Source organism: Cydia fagiglandana, chromosome 7, assembly GCF_963556715.1.
Source record: "Cydia fagiglandana chromosome 7, ilCydFagi1.1, whole genome shotgun sequence".
NCBI classification, from domain to species: Eukaryota; Metazoa; Arthropoda; class Insecta; order Lepidoptera; family Tortricidae; genus Cydia; species Cydia fagiglandana.
The window spans coordinates 13,305,300-13,325,746 of record NC_085938.1 but is presented as its reverse complement, the minus strand read 5'-3'; the positions used below and the strand labels follow the sequence as shown (position 1 = coordinate 13,325,746).

Here is a 20,447-nt window from a genome sequence, read left to right as displayed (position 1 = left end):
AAGAATAACAATATAATAATTTATTGAGAAAACCTTATTGCTAATAGATAACCACTGGGACCTACTACTTATTTTCTTTTATTCTTCTAAGATCACGCGGTTATCACACTCATGCGGATCCATAGATCCATACCCCGGTCCGTTGTGTAAGCTTGACAGCGCTATGCACTCGTATATGGACTCAGACCAAGAAGACCAGAATGGAACTCCTCCGTCACAAGTATTTAACGTCTTGGGCCTAATTGTAATTGTTATTATAGGATGTGTGCATTGCACATGGTTTATAGGTAGAGTCAGACCAAGAATAGCCTGCAGCGGATTTGATAACGCGTGTACACACGTTATTTTCAAGGTCAAACTTTAATTAAATTATGACGTATAAATAACACTTACACTGCGTGGCTATCAAATCTGCTGCAGACTTTTCTTGGTCTGACTCTAGCGATATTCCACTCGCACACCGGAGCCACATATGTCTGCAGTTTCATTTATACTTGGTCAAGCAAATCTTGTCAGCAGAAAAAGGCGCGTGCTTAAACTAATAACGCATAGACAGATAGTCCCCATACGGTGAACCTGCCAAAAGTGAAGCCGAAACACGATGGATGTGTGCGTGCGTCGCTCGTGTTTTACGCTCAGCAAACACACACATATATACAAAATATGTTGCCAGTATTCATTTACATCTCTCAAAGTAGGGGATTTTTAACAACATCCACACTTGGTTATTAATAATTAGGAAGTGTGTAGATTCGATTTTGTAGCAAAAGCTTTTTGTTTATTTTGGGATTTATTGCATTTCTGTACTTTGTGAAATAAGGTTTAAATAAGTAGCTGATAAGTTTTTACTATTTTATTTTTATTCAACAAAATAAAAGTGCATAAAATAATAAGAATACATTTAAATATGACAGAGCATATTGGACTGTGTTTAGTCGGTTTCCAATGTTTCCATATTGCGTCATTCCGATTTAGTCTAATTTTTTTCCTTCCATCTCGCAGACAGCAGATCAGTCAGAAAACTGAAACGAACATTACACATCATAAAAATAAGAAAAAAACTAAGTACCTAAATAATTAACTTAATTATAATTTTCCACAATTATACAATGAAATTCAATTGAGCGTATTTATTTCAGAATGTAGACGTCATGTCCCATTTGGAGGAAAAAATATTCACTACACTGGCAACATTTAGAAGAAATGGCAGCTGACGAAAATTTGGATTTTTGTATTTACGATTATGTAAAAATATCACCTTAAACTCGGTACTTACGCGTGAAATGTAATATCGGGCGGTTTGTTTTTATTATATGATGTGTTGTGACACCCATTCACTGTACAAACAACCATCTTTCCTGTAGTTTTTGATTTTTAAACGGGAGGCGTACACACACCGATTTGACTTTGAGTACTGCGACGGCCGTTCGAATACGACGATACGAGTGTGACGAGACGTCGCACTTGAAATGGCTTCACTGGGGGTGTACGGACTAGGGATCTATGCCTTATAAATCTATGGGCGCGTGTATAAAACGTCTAATTAGATACGTTTACTCAATTTCCCGGTAGATGTCACTTTTTATTTCGGAAACTAGCTAACGCTTGTCTATCGTAGAATACATAAGATATTTAACTAATTTTTGTATTATCTTACAAGGTGATTTGTGTGAGCCAGACAAATATACGTCTGTGCCTCTACCATCAGTTGGCAGAGTATTTTTCACTTACTTTAAGTGAATAAACGTGCCGTGAGTCACATTTTACGTTTCTTTACGGTCTTATGTACCTAACTTCACTCCACTCCAAACGATGCTGTCCCTTTCTAAGTATACTAAAAAACAGAGCAAGAGTTATATCGGAGTTTTATACAGCGCCTCTAGGATTCACCTAAAGAACTAAATAACAAAATTGACACATTTTCTCACGTCTACGTAATTTACTATCTATGCATCTCGATCTCGCATATTAGTGCAAGTGAGATGCACAGAAAGTAATGTTACATATACTGATGGTAGCCGTGAATATGGAGGGTAGAGGTAAGGAGAATCCTTTATGACTTTATGAGAAAACTCCTTTATGGGAGAATATTTGCAAAAACTGGGCACGCTGTCAGCTATTATAATTTATCTAAATCTCTCCAGAGTAGCGAAAAAAAGAAAACCCATAAACCTAGTTTTTCATTGTATCAATACCGTACTAAAAATCATGGAGAATGGAAGATACTCGTATTTACAAGTGGAAAAACGTTTTCTCTTTTTGTATGGACGATTACGTAGTATACTTCCCTCTTAAGGTTTTTGACGGACACTTTTTCATTATTAATTACATGGAGATTGTATTCCTTACCTCTACCATCCACTAAGAGCATTTAGAAGGGAGATGTCATCGCTGTCATTTTCTTTACAAAACAGTCTGCCGATTTTTGCGGGGGAGGGGACGTCAAATGTATTGCTATTTCTACATGATTTGTACGTAACGTACAAATAGCCATGTCAGTCTATACAAAAGTTTGCACAATTGTGCAAGTTTTCGGCAGAGGGGTAAGTAATAATGTCAACAAAAAAATAAAGAATATACATACCTTCGAGACTACTACGACTATGATATTTGATTTATTCGGTTGTCAATATAAAACAAATGTAGGTGTTTTTTCTTCTCATATGAGACGCCATTACTATGTAGTCTTGCTTGAGAGTAATAAACATTACCTATATGGTGTTAAAACAAGCTTTTCTTTCCTGCTTGGAACCCTAATCCTAAATCCTAACAGTAAGCACTCAATGGCCACTCCAGTTATTAAATGCTCTAAGACCAATTTTGTCACTATGTTACTGACTCAACCTTCATTCTACAATTTTTTAAAGATTTGACGTTGCCATAGTTACGAAAATAATAAACACATCAACATGTTAGTAAACAATGTATAAATTAAAATATATTGTATTCAAGACAAAAATTGCAAAATATGATAATTACGTAAACATCATTAATAATCGAGTTAAAATTATGACTTTGCGTGTTAAAAAATAGGAAGCAAAGTATACGGCGCGATTATACAGGCTACTTTTGGCTACATATTTATTACCTACCTATGACGAAAATAGTACACACATGAGAAGAAATCTTAAAATAGGTATGTATTATAATATAATGGTCCGCTTCAGTCCGCATCATGACAGCGGCCGTCTCCTACTGCTAAGTAACATTATCTAATAGAGTGTGCGGAAAGAGAAGAGTCGTGAAATTTAGGGGAGCCCATACATTATACCTACGACTCTTCTCTTTCCGCACAGACCCTACGTATAGACCTTAATAGCGATCTTAATTTTATAGTACCTATATGATCTCGAATCTCGAGTATATTTCAGTGCCAAGCGCCCCATTTCCAATACAAAATGAACCCACGCAGCGGGTTTTTGGCAATAAATGTGTTTAAATCTTATTTAAATTTTCAGATTCTGAACCACCAGCAAAAGTTTTTGAAGAAAGTTTTATATTTCCTGTTACCTACCAAGTTTACATGAAAAACGATTACCTAGGTACCAAACACAATAATTTGAACAACGGAAAATAAAATAATACTTACTTAGTACTTAAAGAAAAATAAATAAACTCACAGAACATTTGTATGTTTTATTTTATTTAAGATAATAATGCTTAACCCTTTAACCGCCAGAGTCTGATATATAAGACATTACATATCCAGCTCATTTCGCCACAGTCTGATAAATAAGACAAAGATCTGATTTGGTTTTTACAGCCCATTTATAACTCCCGTAACTATGCCAACCTTACTTTGCGTGGTACAATTACTGCCGGTGGCGACACGAGCACGCTCGCTCAAAAATTCCTGGCGGTTAAAAGGTAAAATACGTAGCAATTCTTGTGTAAATATTATAAATTATAATAGGTCTTGCGGTATGTTCTTACTATGTGTTATGTGCACCCAGCACTGAGGTATTATATACCTCAATGGCACCCAGCAACAAAAACAGCAACATATTATGTCTATGTACCGCTCCTTGTATTGAGCCTTAATTCTTAATACATATGTAACTTCTACATGCATACGCATGCATACATGATGCAATCCGGGTTTTCAGGGAAATGTTGTTTTCAATCAGCTTATTGCCTAAAACCAAAAACTGCTCGTAAGCAATGTGATTTTCGCAAATGTAGCAGTAGAAATAAGAAAATATGATGTCAAGTATAACTCATTACCTTTGTACTAAATCAGCCTTTTATCGAACTATTAATTGATTTATCCCTTAAAGTTTTGCTTGAAGTTCACATACTGTTATAAATTTATACATATTACGTTGAAAATTGCATTAATATTCGTGAAAAATCTGCGTTTTTGTTGTGTTTACAAGTTGACAGAAATGTCACGTTGGAAACGCACGTATTTTTCCATAACATCTGTCACGTTTACTCGCGTAAAGTATTTACGCAGAATAATTCTGGCTCAGTTTTCATTATATAATTAGAAAGAGAGCGTTTTAGGTGTGAAGTTAGGCAAGTATGGAAAACTCGCGTAAAAACGTTTGTAACTCATGGTACAAATTGAAATTTTTAGTTCTTTACGTGACCGGTAGAGGCACTGTACAATTACTCCATACATTTTCCTTATAGGCCAAGCAATAAGAAGTTATAGAGGGAAATGCTAGGAACACAATTTTTGACTACGTAACTTTGTTTGGACTAGTTAGGAGGTGAACATATCAAAAGTCCCCGGCCGTAGCCGCGGTGCTGGAGGGTAGAGGGGGGAAAGAAGGTCTCATTTTTCGGTTTTTCACTTATATCTTGGAAATTTTGCGTCTTAGCGACATGACCACTAAGACAAACCAAAAGCTGATAAAATTTGTTACAAGTTTTATTCAGTCAAGTTTTTCGATATCTTGAATAGTTTTTGAGATATCCGCTCTTGAAAGTTTATTTAGGGCTTTCAATTTTATCTTGATATCTACATTAGTGACGCTGCTAGACCGTGTTTGGTATCATTTTCGTATAAATCGGGGGTGCTGAATTCAGTTTTGGTATCACATTGACACCATTCCTAAGAAAAAACATATAAACTTTAAACAAATACCTTTTTTTTTAATTCCTCTTCACGCTTAAACCGCTCAACCGATTTAATTGAAATTTGGTATACAGATATTTCGAATCCCAAGACAGGACATAAGATACTTTTTATCTCAATAATCATCCTTTAAAGTTGTGAAATGGAGTATGGGGGGAATTCAACTTCGTCGACGAAACTGAATTCCTGAGGTTAATACTGCTCAAGGTAAGGTTTGAAGTCATGTTTGGTATTACTTTCATCTAAATCACAGATGTATTCCGTCCTAAATTTCATCTAAACCGGTTCAGCGGTTATTGACTCCCCATACAAACTTCCACCCCACTTTTCACACCCTCAAAAGATGCTTTTGGTTTTAAAAACTATCCTATGTCGTGTATCGAGATTTAAACTATTTCTATACCAAATTTCAACGAAATTGGTTCAGCGGTTTAAGCGTGAAGAGGGATTTAAAAAAATAATTATTTTTAAATTTTTGTTTTACTTCGGAATGGTGTCAATGTGATACCATAAATGAATTCAGCACCCCCGATTTATACGAAAATGATACCAAACATGGCCTAACAGCTTCACTGACGTAGATATCAAGATAAAATTAAAATCCCTAAATAAACTTTCAAGAGCGGGTATCTCAAAAACTATTCATGATATCAAAAAACTTGACAGGATAAAACTTGTAACTAATTTTATCAGCTTTCGGTTTGTCTTAGTAGTCATGTCGCTAAGACGCAAAGTTTCCAAGATATCAATGAAAAACCGAAAAATTCGACCTTCTTACCCCCCTCTACCCCCCAGCAGCGGGGCTACAGCCGGGGACTTTTGATATGTTCACCTCCTAACTAGTCCAAACAAAGTTACGGAATCAAAAATTGTGTTCCTAGCATTTCCCTCTACAACGTTTTTTGAGCATTCATTTCTTGACCTATTAACTTTCTCACTATCTTCACTTCTCACTGTCATTCACGGAACTCATAGTAGAGCTACTGTTTAATAACTCGGTATTTGTTCTTGCTTCCCGATATTCGCGCGATATTCAAATTTCCTATGGGACGATAACCCTTCGCGCCTACATTTTTTAAATTTGACGCTTTTTTCTACTGACAAGATTTGCTTGACCGTCTACAGGGTGCTTCCTGTAACAGGAGCAATAAATTAAACTAAAAGCTGTATTCCTCAAACTGACCAACATTTGTTCAGAAACTTTTAAAAATTATGAATCCTTTAGACTTCAAACAAAATAAATATTGCTTTCAATGTACGCTGACATCAGTGTGTTTGACGTTGCTTGTCACGCTGTAAACATGACAAAATTTGCAATACATTGCATCTTAGAATAAACTTTAAAGTATAATAAAAATCAAAACATGAGTTATTTTCAAAAGTTGCTGAACTAATGTTGGTCAGTTTGAGAAGTACAGCCTACAGTTTAATTGAGCAATAAATTACATTTATTGTTACAGAAAATACAATTGCCACAGGATCGCGGCAGACATATTTTCTGAGAATGGTCCTTAACAGGGCGATTGGTAAGAAGTTTTTAAATATGGTATATGGTAGACTGTTGGAAGGCTGCACGAAGCTGATTTGTATTATGTTAAGTAAGTTAAAATATAATACAGTTGTGTGCAATGTCGATAAGAAAACGAAAATTAGAGGAAACCTATAACTTTAGATCAATCATATTGTATATTTTTTTATAATCCTTCTGTATTAATTTAATTTACTTAAATAACATTGAAAGTATAAAAAAATAATCATGAAAACCGGTTTTTCTACTAACTTGGCTGCATCCTACAATGTGCTTCTAGTGGGATAGTGCAAGTGGCGATATAGGTGACAGTCAATTTCCAACGACAACTGCATTACTGTTCATTTTACTATGGAAATTGACAATGACAGCGACGCGTTCAGTACCGGTAGTGCAGCTGCGGTTAGAAATGGAATGTTACCATTAGGGTAAGATTATGTATACTAGGCGTTTATTATTGTAAAAACCATTTGTAGGAAGCATTTCTTTATTTGCATTGACCGTTATCGTCGCTTTACAATAATTATTCCCTATTGTGCGATAAGTATGCTTCATTTGAACGTTGAATATCTAATTCGTTATATTTCTCTTATTTATCAAACTATCATTCAAGGCAGCACATCTTACGGAAATTACCTAAGTCGCATTCTTTGCGATCCTATTGCGTTTAAGTTTCTTACTGTCGTCACGGTGGTACCGAGGATGATGCGCATACTCAGGGACGATGATAGGTTTGTGCATACGTTGAAGCTGACCGTGAGGCTCATCATATCTTTTGTCGGACCTCTCCTCAATTCGTATAGGTATGTTTTTTTCTGAATATTTATGATTATCTTTAAAATCGTGATGAGGTACCCTAAATGGACGCATCAACATGGGCAGAAGGTCCTTACGTTCAAGGTCTTCATGACTGTATTGGTCGTCCCAGCTTTTAACTTCCTTATGACCTCGGTGTTTTATTTTGTCCCCAAAATATTTTTTAAGACCGTATTGTTTTTCTCGACTGCGTTGGTCTTCTCGACCATGTACTTCTCGGTCGCTTTGTTCTTCTCGACCACGTTGTTCTTCGCGACCTCGATGATCTGAACGACGATTGTGTTCTTCCTCACGTTCTTCGTTCTTGATTGGTATTTCGTGGCCATGATGTTCATTATGAATAGGATAATGAATATTTGAGTAGTTTTCGATGTGAACTGGTTTACGGGGCTCCTCCTCCTCTTGGGTGGGAGCTTCTTGGCCAGAATCACCGGCGGTTTCTTCTATGCGATGCTTTTCTTTGTGGTGTTCCTCCGGTTCAACAGGCACTGCCTCATTATCTTTCTCATATTCTTCGTGATGTTTTCGCAGTTTTTTATCAACGTAGTACTCTATATGTATTGGCGTTTGTGGTTTATGGTGCGTAGGCTCAGGACGTTCTTCTTCATGCTCTTCCACAACAGCTTCTGGCACTTTTTCCACTACAGCTTGTTCAGCTTCCTCTATTTTCCTTTCGGGCTCTTCGTCCACGATTTCGAATACTGGTTTAATAATTTCTATACGAGGCTCCTCTACATGCGGTTCTTCTGCGTGAATCTCAATACGAGGCTCCTCTCGATGTTCGTGATGTTCTGAGTAGTGGACGTCAGCGTGAAATCTGTTGAATACAAAACAATTGATGTGTGAACATGTAGGATATAAAGTAAAAAGATCTGTTTTAACAAGTAAAAGATTCTGGACTACTTTATCATTATAGCATTATATTAAAACAATTAATAGTTGTACGGACATTTTAATCAGGTAAGTACGTGACTAAACTTCTGCGCTCGTCCGAATCCTCGTCTGGACACTGATAAATACAAAATAGTGATTAAAACTTACGAACCCTTTATGCTTGTCGGAGTGGTACTTGACAGTACGTGTCTTACCATCTGGCTGCAGGAGCCAGTACTCGCCCCTCACTTCATCCCCATGTCTATGCTCATGATGACCTTTGTGGTCATGGGTGTGGGGGTCATTCACCTTGTAAGAGAATTCATATGACGGATACGCCCAAGCCTGAAAGGTAAAAAAGTCATTTTCAATGAGCACCTGTCTATTTTAATTTTATTGAATGATGAAAATCATGTCACATGAAGATTTTCCTGAAAAGAATTGTTACTGCTGGACACAGGCTTCCTCTTACAAGAGCAACTTATAGTTACGGTGTGAGTTGGGGATTTCACACACACCTAGAGGATCTATTACGGATCTTTCAGTTAAAGTTCAGCAACACACATGGCATCGGGTGACAAGCAAAAGTCACTAAGTATCACCACATGTTCATAGCCATAGTGAACCATATTAGTACTAAAAGAAGGTCTAGTTTTGTTTAAATTTTTTTTAGTAATTAGTGACTTTTGCTTGTCACCTGTCGATGTGAAACAAACACACATTTCACACGTATTTTTAGGAGTAGTATTTCTATTTTTCACCGTTTTCAGTTTGTCGAGTAGATTATATTGAGCACTTTTCTTACAAGGCATGAATAAAAGGGAAACCGAATTAGCCCCAGTTTGCTTTTAGCACGCCACCACTCACCTAGATAATCAAAGTTTAATGGCATTATTCATAAACGCACTACAAGCCACAAATAGTTAATTGTTGCTTCTCCTAGTCTGTCATTTTGACGTACGTTTTCGTCAGACAATGATAAAACACAAATTATCTAAAAGATGCTTGTAAAGTTTTATGAACAAGGGGGTAAGCATCGCACGTGACTCTTACGTACGTATTCCTCATGATGCTCCGGTGACTGAGCTCCGATATGACCGAGCTCGCCGTGATGTCCGTGATGTACAAACTCCTGCTTGATGTTTATCTCCGAGGTGCCGTGGCCCTGGGCATAAAGCGCAAGGCCCAGCACAATCACACCATGCGCCTGCACAAAGATACCCACATTATCTGTCACACTTCAGGCTTTTTGTGCGAAAGTGTGACTTTATATTTATATATATCAATTGAGTTCTAATTTTAAAATAATGTGTTTATATCATTTGAGTTCTAATTTTAAAATTATGGGTTTTCATCGTTAGGTATGTGTTTTCTTGAAGCTACAATAAAATTACTCTTACATCCTCAAGAAGACTACTGACAACTTATCAGAATACATTATTTGATATGATCAATAAACCAAAAGCAACTGATACATCTATTTTAAAAGAACCTTAATAATTATTTTTATCGATGCGTGTCAAAATTAATGTAATTTTATATAAAAAAGTAAAATAATGAATTGTCTCCACTCATATATGAAAATCACACTTTTGCACCAAAAAATCCGAGGTTCCAAGTTATCACCAATGCTTATCACTTTCTAAAATGTATACTTTCAAACCGTTTTGAAATTGTTAATGATACTTTCATAATTATGAATTATTTTAAGATGTTACCTTCCAAAACATAATTGTGTTTTACTCAAAGAGTAAAACGAAATTGATAACGATTATGATGATTCTCTACCTATTTATACACTATTTTGCTGTTGATGTTAAATTGACGGTTTCCTTCGTTCGCTCATTTTTTGAGTGCTCTTATGATTGATAATTCGTGTGTTACACGCCTTTGAAGGGAAGCTGCGTCTTTATGTAACTGTTTTTTAGCTCTGCAGTTATCAGTTTAAGGGTATTGTGCAGGAAGTATACAATATTGTTCGGAAATCCGTAATTTGAGTTGGTAGCAGAAGTGCTTGGGCGTGGCCGCATCGTGTCACGGCTCATCCTGTGATTGGAACAATTATTTACTAATGGTATGTACATAAGCTTGTAACTAATATATAGCCTCATTCGAACGTACATTTTGATATGAAAATGATATTTTGTTACCAAAGACGATCATTTAGCTTATACTTGTTGGCACATGTAGGTATTGGTGAGGGCGAGACGCATGAATGATAACAAAATGAAATACCTAATAATTTTCACATCAAAATGTGAGTTCGAATTGGCCTCATGATTAGAAGTCTTTGTAAAACAACTGATAAGACCTCCAATTCAAGTTAACATTATTATATGTTATGGGCGCCTCCCCAAACTGGTATACAATAAGTAAGGATAGATTGAGCTAGGGTTATATATATATAAAGAAGACATACTTAGGTACCTATCGTCAAACATGAAAATTGAGAATTAGTGAGAAAACACGAGTAGTACAGTCAGCCAAGAAAGTGGTTTACCACTTTTCGACTCTATCATCTGATTCATAGAGTCGAAAAGTGGTAAACCACTTTCTTGGCTGACTGTACCTACTCGCAGCACGCGCCTGCATGATTATACTTTACTATCAGTTACTTAGTCAAGACATTGCTCTTTCCATATGGCAGTATTGTTGTTGGATTAATCGAACAAGGGCCCAATTAGACTTGTTCAAGCAACAGAAGGTCACATTGCTACTATATGCATGGTAGCCTATAATATCAAATAATTTCTGATGCTTGCTTGTATGTTAATATTTCATTCAAAGTTTATTTGACTTGGTTTTAGTATAACTAATCGATACGGTTATTGATCGACCTAGTAGACATGAAAAGAAACATAATTATTAATTATAAACTTACTAAACAATTTAATTTTTCGTCGCATTTAGTCTGTGTTTCTTACATCCGTGCAGGTGTCACATTTACTTGAAAATTAGGAAGGTTTTTGTAGTAAAATTCCTAAAACTCTCAGGTTGCCCTCTAAAATCTAAACAACTGGAAGTACACAAAGTGTCAATTGTTACAAGAAAACCCTAAAAGAGGTATGTTAGGTTCAAAACATGTCTCTCTAATTTTCAATTACTTTTCATTTGTTTATTTTCAGAGTAATAAAATTGAGATAGGTAAAAGGAAAAAAAAACATGCGCGATAGCCATAATTGTCCCGTTATAATTTCTGGGCTTTACGCTTCCTCTTATGGCTCCTCTACACGATGGGCCAACGCCGGCCACTCCAAGGGACGCAGCCGTGCGGTAGAATGAGATAGCAATATCACTTGCTTCCTCTAACGCATAAATGCGTCCTTTGAAGTGGCTGGCGTTGGCCCATCGTGTAGAGGAGCCATTACATAGAGCCACCCCACACATGTGTCTCTCGAGCGTTGGCATCTAGTAAACTTTATGGCCGCTGTTACATGTATTAAACACAACTACCTACCAACAACTGGAGGTCCTGAGTTCGAACCCCGACTCGTATCAATGAGTTTTTTGAAACATAATTATAAGTACAATATCTACCCATATAAAATATAAGGGCAGAAGACCATGATGTTATGATCCTCAGTAGGTATTGAGGGACCAACTGAAGAAGACCTACCTACATAAAATTTCAAAAATTTGTAGAAGATTGAATTGAAACACAGTTTTAGCGCTAAATATAACTTTTATTTCTCTTAAAGCTATCATTACTGTGTATGGACATGAGTCAGTCTTATAAGTGCATTGGTCGGTCCTTGTGAGTGTCCTGTTTTGGCTCTATCGTTTAGATATGGTGATGGCCGAAATGAACATGATGGTGAGGCGATGAGTGATGGACGATGGCGTTGAAACTGTAAAAAATAATATTAGAAGTCGTCATCAAGTTTGTCAATTACTGTATTCAAGGATTAAAACGCAATTTCTTGTCATATAACATTCATACTACATAGTAATATTATAACATTAATTGGTTTGTTAAAATAGGCAAAGGCTAATAAGTAATGACTGACTGACTGATAATAATTAGGCAATAAATAATAATTATGACGAAAAGAAAATGGTTGGAACTGGACGAAGGTATTATCAGAATGAATATTGTAAATGCATAATCAAAACAGAATAGGCATTATTCATTGAAACAAAATGAATTAATACATTAGGTATAATTGAATCCAAAAATTTCTATAATACGTATGTCAATAGCAATACTCTAGGAACTATACTCCAATGCTTGAAGTAAAAGCATGTGGTTACATTCGGATCCAGGCTGTACCAGCGTTACTGCTGCAGGAAACGTCCAATGTAATATGTTTTGACCTTAAATTACTTTCCTGCAGGTATCCACCTGACATGGTCGCCAAATACTAAGTGCGAGAAGTCAGCATTTGCCGAGGTAAAGATCACTCAATACAGGCAGGAGTTGGAACTGCTTTCCTTTCAAACTGGTACGTACCCGGCGTGGTCGTCGGCCTTGTACTCGACCTTCCTGAGGCGGCCGTCGGGCTCCACCAGCTCGTAGCCGCCCTTCACCAGGTCGCCGTGGCGGTGCTCGTGCTGCGACTTCACGTCGCCCGTGTGGTGGTCGTGCACGGCGTATTCGAACTTATACTCGGGGAACGTCTGAACAGTGTTTCAATACAGGTAGGAGTTGGAACTCTTCTTTCAAACTGGTACGTACCCGGTGTGGTCGTCAGCCTTGTACTCGACCTTCCTGAGGCGGCCGTCGGGCTCCACCAGCTCGTAGCCGCCCTTCACCAGGTCGCCGTGGCGGTGCTCGTGCTGCGACTTCACGTCGCCCGTTTGGTGGTCGTGCACGGCGTACTCGAACGTGTAGGGTAAACCCTCCAGTGAATGAACACCCCCCAGTGAATGAACAAAATCACGTTTTTCGTCTAAAATAAGAAATATAGCAATTTCTTCCACTTGTCTTATTTTTTTTCTTATTAACAACTCTATTTCCTATGCAATGACAACCCGTAATAAATTTATTTTCGACAAGTTAGGATGTGACTGGCGTTTGAAGTTTACGTGTTTCTGGATTTGAAGTTTTGTATGAAAATATTAGATCCCAGATAAGAACAGTGTACGTTTGGAGCAACATATGAAGTGCTTATTTAATTTTTACCAGTACAAAGTTTAGTTATTTGGTTAGATTAAGAGTTGTACCTTCTATTTATGTACAATTTGTCGGCGTATTATGCCATTAAGTCTTTATTTTTTATAGTTCCATTACTGGCTCATCAAATGTTCTGAAACCAGTAAATGAACAGTAAACGCAATCGTATTGAGCTTGTTTTTTGTGATTTTGCATAGAAAACGATTCTGATTCATTTAGCCAGTATTGGAACAAACCAAATTTCTATAGTCCATTTACTAGATTTGTCATGCCCATGTATGAACAATACAAAATTTGGCTTGTTCATTCATTGGATTTCTACTAATTCTATGTATGAACAGTGTAACCACGAACAATGCAGAGACAAGTTTATTATTTTAAGCATTATTTGGTGAGCATGACCCCTTTTCATCAAAATATGCACGTTGGTTCTTGTTTTAATGGTTGATTTTATTTTTTCCTATTAATATGTAACGGGTTTCTATGTTATTGGTGAATAACCATCATCTTATTACATTCTAATCGATTCGAAGTCAATATGGAGGAATAAAAAGATATAAACGCTATCGCTATACCTATTAAAATAGAGCCGGAAACGGTGTTTGTGATAAAAATGATATTATTATGCTAATTAAAAAGAGTTAAATAATGTTCATTCACTGGGTTTTTCGATGTTCATTCACTAGTTTTTATGTTCATTCATTAGGTTTTTGGGTAGTTTTTGCTTAATTCTGGTATAACTCAAAAACTATGAAAGTAATTAAAAATCGCAGATATTACTTTCTTATTTATTAAATGAGGAGTGATTAAATTGCAGTTAATTATTCCAATTATTAATGAATGCTGAGCAATGATTTTTCAAACTTGGATAATTGCTTAAGTGTTCATTCACTGGTGGTCTTACCCTACTCGGGGAACGCCTGAACAGTGTTTCAATACAGGTATGAGTTGGAACTGCTTCTTTCAAACTGGTACGTACCCAGTGTGGTCGTCAGCCTTGTACTCGACCTTCCTGAGGCGGCCGTCGGGCTCCACCAGCTCGTAGCCGCCCTTCACCAGGTCGCCGTGGCGGTGCTCGTGCTGTGACTTCACGTCGCCCGTGTGGTGGTCGTGCACGGCGTATTCGAACTTATACTCGGGGAACCTCTGAACAGTGTTTCAATACAGGTAGGAATTGGAACTGCTTTTCTTTCAAACTGGTACGTACCCGGTGTGGTCGTCGGCCTTGTACTCGACCTTCCTGAGGCGGCCGTCGGGCTCCACCAGCTCGTAGCCGCCCTTCACCAGGTCGCCGTGGCGGTGCTCGTGCTGCGACTTCACGTCGCCCGTGTGGTGGTCGTGCACGGCGTATTCGAATTTGTACTCGGGGAACGCCTGAAGGTAAAGAGTTTTTCATCTTTAGATTTTTTAGAAAAAAATATAAAGTAAGTACTTAGTTAAATGCGAATTATTCCCACGCGTGTATTTGTGGGACAACGCAAAAACTCGGGCTATTGAAGTTTATCCTTAATTTGTTTGGCGTATAGCGATATTTAGGGAACGTGAGTAAGTTATTCCTTGTCTTAAAGGCACCGATTGTGTATATTCCGTTACATTACGTGCCAATTTCATAAACTGCATAATGCCTACTGCTTAAAATCTTAGGCTTAAATGAAAGTGTGGAAATCCATGAGATAAATGCTACAATTCTTTACTACCAAACTGGTCACAAAAAGTCTTAACTTATCTATTTATTATTTATTTTGATACAACTGTCACTATTTTATTTCCTGTTTGAGGAAGGTAATTAATTGTTTAGACTCGTACCTACAGACTTTCCTATTACAGGTGTGTTGTGACACTCGTTTACTTACTGTTTCAATAGCGTTAAATAAATAATTGCTAGACTAGTACGATTAGTCTTACCACTGACTGGATCGGTTAGCAAACTTGTTGAAATTGGCGGGAAGTCGAAAGATTAATAATACCGCAATAATAATTTAATATATACCTAACCTAAGCTAACTATGTTAGGGTAGTTGTTTGTTGAAAGGAAACATTATGACACTTTTTGAATATTAAGGAGCCAATAAATCTTTATCAGATTTTGGATTAGAACTAATTGATTGTTAGTAAAATGATTTATTGAAAGGCTGTAATTTGATTAACTGCAGTGAACACGAGATATCGTGACTGATAAAATATTTGTTAAATATTGTTTTACAACATAATTAGTGAACTGGTCTACTTCCACCGTTTTCATGGAAGTTTTGTAGAATACCATGTTACAAAAATACACATTTTGTAAAAGTGACACTTCCATAATTAACGTGTTGATCGTTTTCGATGGACTTAATACTTCTTGAAAACTAATTTGGAAATAATCCTTAATCTCTTATATAAATCTAATTCAGCCTAACCTTTACACCTTTAGACTCCAATATCGGTATGTTTGCACCTTCTTGGCAGTGACAATACGTACATAAGTATCGCATCCCATATGAGCTCCTTAAGGATGATTCACGTTAGACCGGGCCGTGCCCGGCCCGGAGCTTCCATCGCATCGTTTTCTATGGAAAGCATCACGTGATCCTGTCATGTCATAGAAAGTAAGCTCCGGCCCGGACACGGCCCGGTCTAACACGAGTCATGCTTTACTTTACATAGCACCAAAACTATTAGCGTCTTCCGATTCTAGTTTCATGTTACTTACATAATGGTCATGATGCGGAATGTGGTGAATGGGCACATGGGGCACATGGGGCACATGGTGGTGCAGTAGGGGCACGTGATGGTGGATGGGGATGTGGTGGTGTATGGGGATGTGCACGGGGTGGTGGGGCCCGTCGTGCTTCTGCAGCTCCTGGTGGGAGATCGCCGGGTGGTGGTGGTGATGGTGGTGGAACGGGAAAATGGCGTGGCAAGCCGACACCAGAACGCAAGCGGTTAGTACCTGGAACAATTTTTTTGAGTCATATCATTAATTAGTCATCATGTAGGTACTTGCTCTTAATTATTTAAAACACATTTACTGCCGTATTAGAATTTCAAGATGCTTTTCTAGACAAGAGACGACACGTACTAGATCAATTCTAGATACGTTATAGTTTAGATATCAACTAGTTCTCATTTGCAGCGCAATTCGGGCAACCAATGTTAGGCCAGTCATCTTAAGCCTAAAAAGGGGGTCAACCTCGGAATGAGAGATAATAAGCTGGAAACTCGTATACACCTTCGTTATGACGTGTTAAAGGTCCTCTTAAAAGTCGACGCATATATCGTGTGCGCGTCAGAAGTTATTCAAGGTCAAATGTCACAAAAATCGGTTTTTCGCGGATATCAAAATTTCTATGGCTCCGATGTATTTTACATGTAGGTAAGAATTGTAGAGCATATAATTTGCGACAGATTAGGTATCAAACATTTTTTCATGCCATTAGCCGTTTTCAAGATATACGGCATAGAAGGCGCAGCGGCAGGTCAAACTCACTATGATGAGGTCAATCGTGAATATCGGTGAATAATACCTTCTACAAAGTTATTTAATTATCCTTTATTGATCATATCCAGATTTTAAAAGTTGTCTGTCCTGTAGAAAATATAAAATTAGGACAGATTGTTATTGTAAGTAGTAAGTACCTGCAAAGATATTGGTTTGCCTTTTAGTTCCAGAGAAAATCCAACATTATTCCCATACGCTCCGGATCCAAATTTTTCGAATGAAATATAATAAATATTTTTTTCGACCAAACATTTATATTCAAAGCTTAATAAACCTGTAGAGCTGTTAAATCTTCCACCGATAACTGTAGCAGCCCATCAGCGTATAAACCGTACATATTACCATGTACAAACATGGTTAGGGAATGACTTAGAACCCCAAGAATGGGATTGGATGCTTCAAAACGAATTCATGGAGCCAATAACAACAAAATTAGCACCAGCTCCAGATGAGCTACTAAATATTTTAAACTTTATTTATTTATTTAAACTTTATTGCACATAAAATTATAAGTAAAAATACTTAATGCCATAAGGCATTCTCTACCAGTCAACCACTGGGCCAAAAAGAGACGGTTGTTAGGTGCAGGTTTTATAATAGAAAAGTTAAAGCGACAATCACAAAACTACTACTACTATTTACAAAATAAACACTAATTAACATACGATGAAATAATAAACTTACACATATACTTTGTATGATACACTTACATAAATATCTACATATATACATACATTATACATGTACCTACTCTGAAACATTACTTATATTTCGCAGATAAATGCTTACGCAGCATGCGCTTGAAAGTCAGTTTACTCTGGGCTTTCCGGATGTTGAGAGGAAGGTTATTCCACAGGCGTATCGCTTGAACAGTGAAAGAGTTGGTCAGAAAACCGGAACGATGAGGGGGACAATTGCAAAATACCATATTTTGCAATTGTAAAAAGGACTGTGGTCCACACTGTTGGTGCAGAAAATCGGGGTTGAAATGATCATTAGCTTGTGGCCACTGCAATGGCAAACAGGCTTGTGTATTAATGCGGCTTCATTGCAAAGCGATCCCGATGAAGAAAGTGCATTTGACCCAGATTTGACAATAGATGATACATTGATAAAGATGACGTTGAAAATGAAAATAATTGATCCTCAAACGGTAGGGATTTTGATCTTTGTTTCACGGTGATCGACTACTCTTCTAGACGATTGTAACAAATAAACTCAATGGGATAGAGTCATTTTATCACAGAGTTCCTATGGTCATCTAAGGTCAACATCAATAGATCAGCTTAATCGATTTGAGTTGAATTTTGTAGCCAAGTTTCATAGTTAGGTACATACGAACATCGGGAGTTAAATAAAAGCTTGTGGAACCACTTTCGTGTATGACACACGCATTACTTAAAATCTACCTCTTTCCTGTAGAAATACCTAAAGGCTATAAAGCATAATTCTCTGATTAAACCTGTGTAAAGGGGTACCCTTTTTATATAAAACTATGTAATAAAATCATTACAATATGCACACAAGCTGTTAACTAATGTCCACAGGAGGGGCATCTTTTGTTTCAAAATCTATTTATGACCAACAAGTGTTATTTTAACGATTATAAAACTTTAAATTTATTATTCACAGAGTTTACCAGCTAGCCTTGCGTCATAGTGCGTTTGGCGGGCCGCTGCGCCTTCTATGCCGTATATCTTGAAAGCGGCTAATCGCATGAAAAAATGTTTGATACCTAATTTGTCGCAAATTATATGCTCTACAATTCTTACCTACATGTAAAAAACATCGGATCCATAGAAATTTTGATATCCGCGAAAAACCGATTTTTGTGACATTTGACCTTGAATAACTTCAGACGCGCACACGATCTATGCGTCGACTTTTAAGAGGACCTTTAACATATCATAACGAAGGTGTATACCAGTTTCTAGCTTATTATCTCTCATTCCGAGGTGAAACCCTTAATTTAACTGGGCCATGTCACTTTTACGGTAGATAGAGTAATATATCTATTAGATGTGAATTGGATCTCTAATTAAATCATATCCTGTGGAAATCGTTCAAGAGTATCTCCAGAATCGCGCACATGTCAAATTTGACAGTTTAGATCTTAAACATATCGTTATCGTATCTTGGTGATGTCTAAAAGATATCTAATAGTTAATAGATGGCTATTTCAAAATCCGAATCGGTCCCACAGTTTCAATAATAAAATAAAATATGTAGGCACATTTAAAATGTTGGCCTGAAAATTTTAAAGCACTGTTTGTAGCAAAAATTCTATTTGCAGTGGCAGTACTGACCGGCAACTATATCGACGCTATCTACGACTGGTTTGTATGGTTTTCTATGAAATACTTTCGAATCGCGGCTTCACTGTTTCAGATTGAATGAGGTAGGATTCTATAACCACGATCGCAAACCACAATACTGTCATTTTGCCGCGCCGTCGCACATCGTTAACAACGAATGAGTTAACTGACAAAGACGTTGAATAAGAAAAAACAAACTTTTGATTATAAATCATTATTTACGATGCGTTACACTTACACGTGAATTACACAAATATTGTTAGTTTAAGAATAACAAGTACTTAAGGCGTATTCGGGTAATACCGAATGTCGGATAATTCCGAACTTCAGATGAATATCACCCTGAATTCCATCATAATAAAAGTCTCTTTTTGGAATTATCCGACAGTTTTTGACATTCGGAATTACTCGAGTAAACCTTACTTAATAATTCTAATATTTACAACACAAGCCTTCTTGAGCTTACTGTAGTACTTAGTCAAACTGTGTAAGAATGTCCTATAATATTTATTTCTACGCTGATAGATGCACAATATGACACACTTATTGTAAATCGACCATATTTGTATCATATTCTAAGAAATAAACAGTTTTAAGTATTGGTATTTTGTATTTGTAACATTGCCGCGTGGTAATTCTGCTTGCAAATTTTGTGTTTCATTCGGTAGTAAAGTTTGTATTGTACCCTCGTACCTTTGAACCCTGGCAACGCTCAAGATTCCACTTTTAGAACCACTCACTACGCTCGTGGTTCAATCTTTGCTTCGTCTTTCGCTTGCTCAGGTATCAATCTTTGCACAAGGAGCTAAACAATAACACCATCCCCTTAAAACAAATAACTATAAAACCCTTATTAAAACACTTCCTAATAACCGTAAGTATCTGGGGGCACAATTATAGAACTTCTATAAACCTACTACGAGTATATAATTACAAGTACATATGTTTATTTATTTCCTAGTCACTTAACACTTAAACTTTCTCAAAGCAACTTACGCGAGACAACATCTTGGCGTACGCGGATACTGTATGCTTTGTCTAATGAATATAAGACAATAGTGCACGCATTATGCGTTGGTTCATTAGCTTATATAGGAGACTTTAATTGTGGGAATTATTAGAGCAAAAAATCTATTGATCAATTTCACAGGGTTTGCTAACGGCCCTATCGTAATATCGGTTTTGTGTAGTGCATAGGTATGCATACCTGCACATTGCACATGTGTCGAGGGCGCTGT

General features: G+C 37.0%; 2 protein-coding genes across 2 annotated transcripts; both read right to left on the bottom strand.

Annotated features, from left to right (window-relative positions):
- Positions 1 to 7,247: 7,247 nt before the first annotated feature.
- LOC134666225 (histidine-rich glycoprotein-like) lies at positions 7,248 to 10,463 on the bottom strand. The gene is made up of 4 exons (XM_063523376.1): positions 10,451 to 10,463; positions 9,358 to 9,530; positions 8,473 to 8,645; positions 7,248 to 8,244 (listed from the first exon to the last, which is right to left on the bottom strand). The coding sequence occupies exons 1-4, from the start codon at positions 10,461 to 10,463 to the stop codon at positions 7,248 to 7,250; spliced, it is 1,356 nt and encodes a 451-aa protein (XP_063379446.1).
- A 1,521-nt stretch (positions 10,464 to 11,984) lies between these two features.
- On the bottom strand, positions 11,985 to 20,291 carry LOC134665949 (histidine-rich glycoprotein-like). The gene is made up of 4 exons (XM_063523007.1): positions 20,206 to 20,291; positions 16,106 to 16,345; positions 12,751 to 12,917; positions 11,985 to 12,148 (listed from the first exon to the last, which is right to left on the bottom strand). Exons 1-4 carry the CDS (start codon positions 20,215 to 20,217, stop codon positions 12,082 to 12,084), a joined length of 486 nt encoding a protein of 161 aa, XP_063379077.1. The 5' UTR covers positions 20,218 to 20,291; the 3' UTR covers positions 11,985 to 12,081.
- Between the last annotated feature and the right edge of the window lie 156 nt (positions 20,292 to 20,447).

What these genes read in the sequence shown, in the direction of transcription:
- LOC134666225 (XM_063523376.1), bottom strand. An exon ending in CGGAGCATCATGAGGAATAC is followed by an intron (nt 8,646 to 9,357) that starts GTACGTAAGAGT and finishes TTTACCTTTCAG; the next exon opens with GCTTGGGCGTATCCGTCATA. An exon ending in CACTCCGACAAGCATAAAGG is followed by an intron (nt 8,245 to 8,472) that starts GTTCGTAAGTTT and finishes TGTATTCAACAG; the next exon opens with ATTTCACGCTGACGTCCACT.
- LOC134665949 (XM_063523007.1), bottom strand. An exon ending in TTCCGCATCATGACCATTAT is followed by an intron (nt 12,918 to 16,105) that starts GTAAGTAACATG and finishes AACACTGTTCAG; the next exon opens with ACGTTCCCCGAGTATAAGTT. An exon ending in AAGGCCGACGACCACGCCGG is followed by an intron (nt 12,149 to 12,750) that starts GTACGTACCAGT and finishes TATTTTTTACAG; the next exon opens with TTTCAACGCCATCGTCCATC.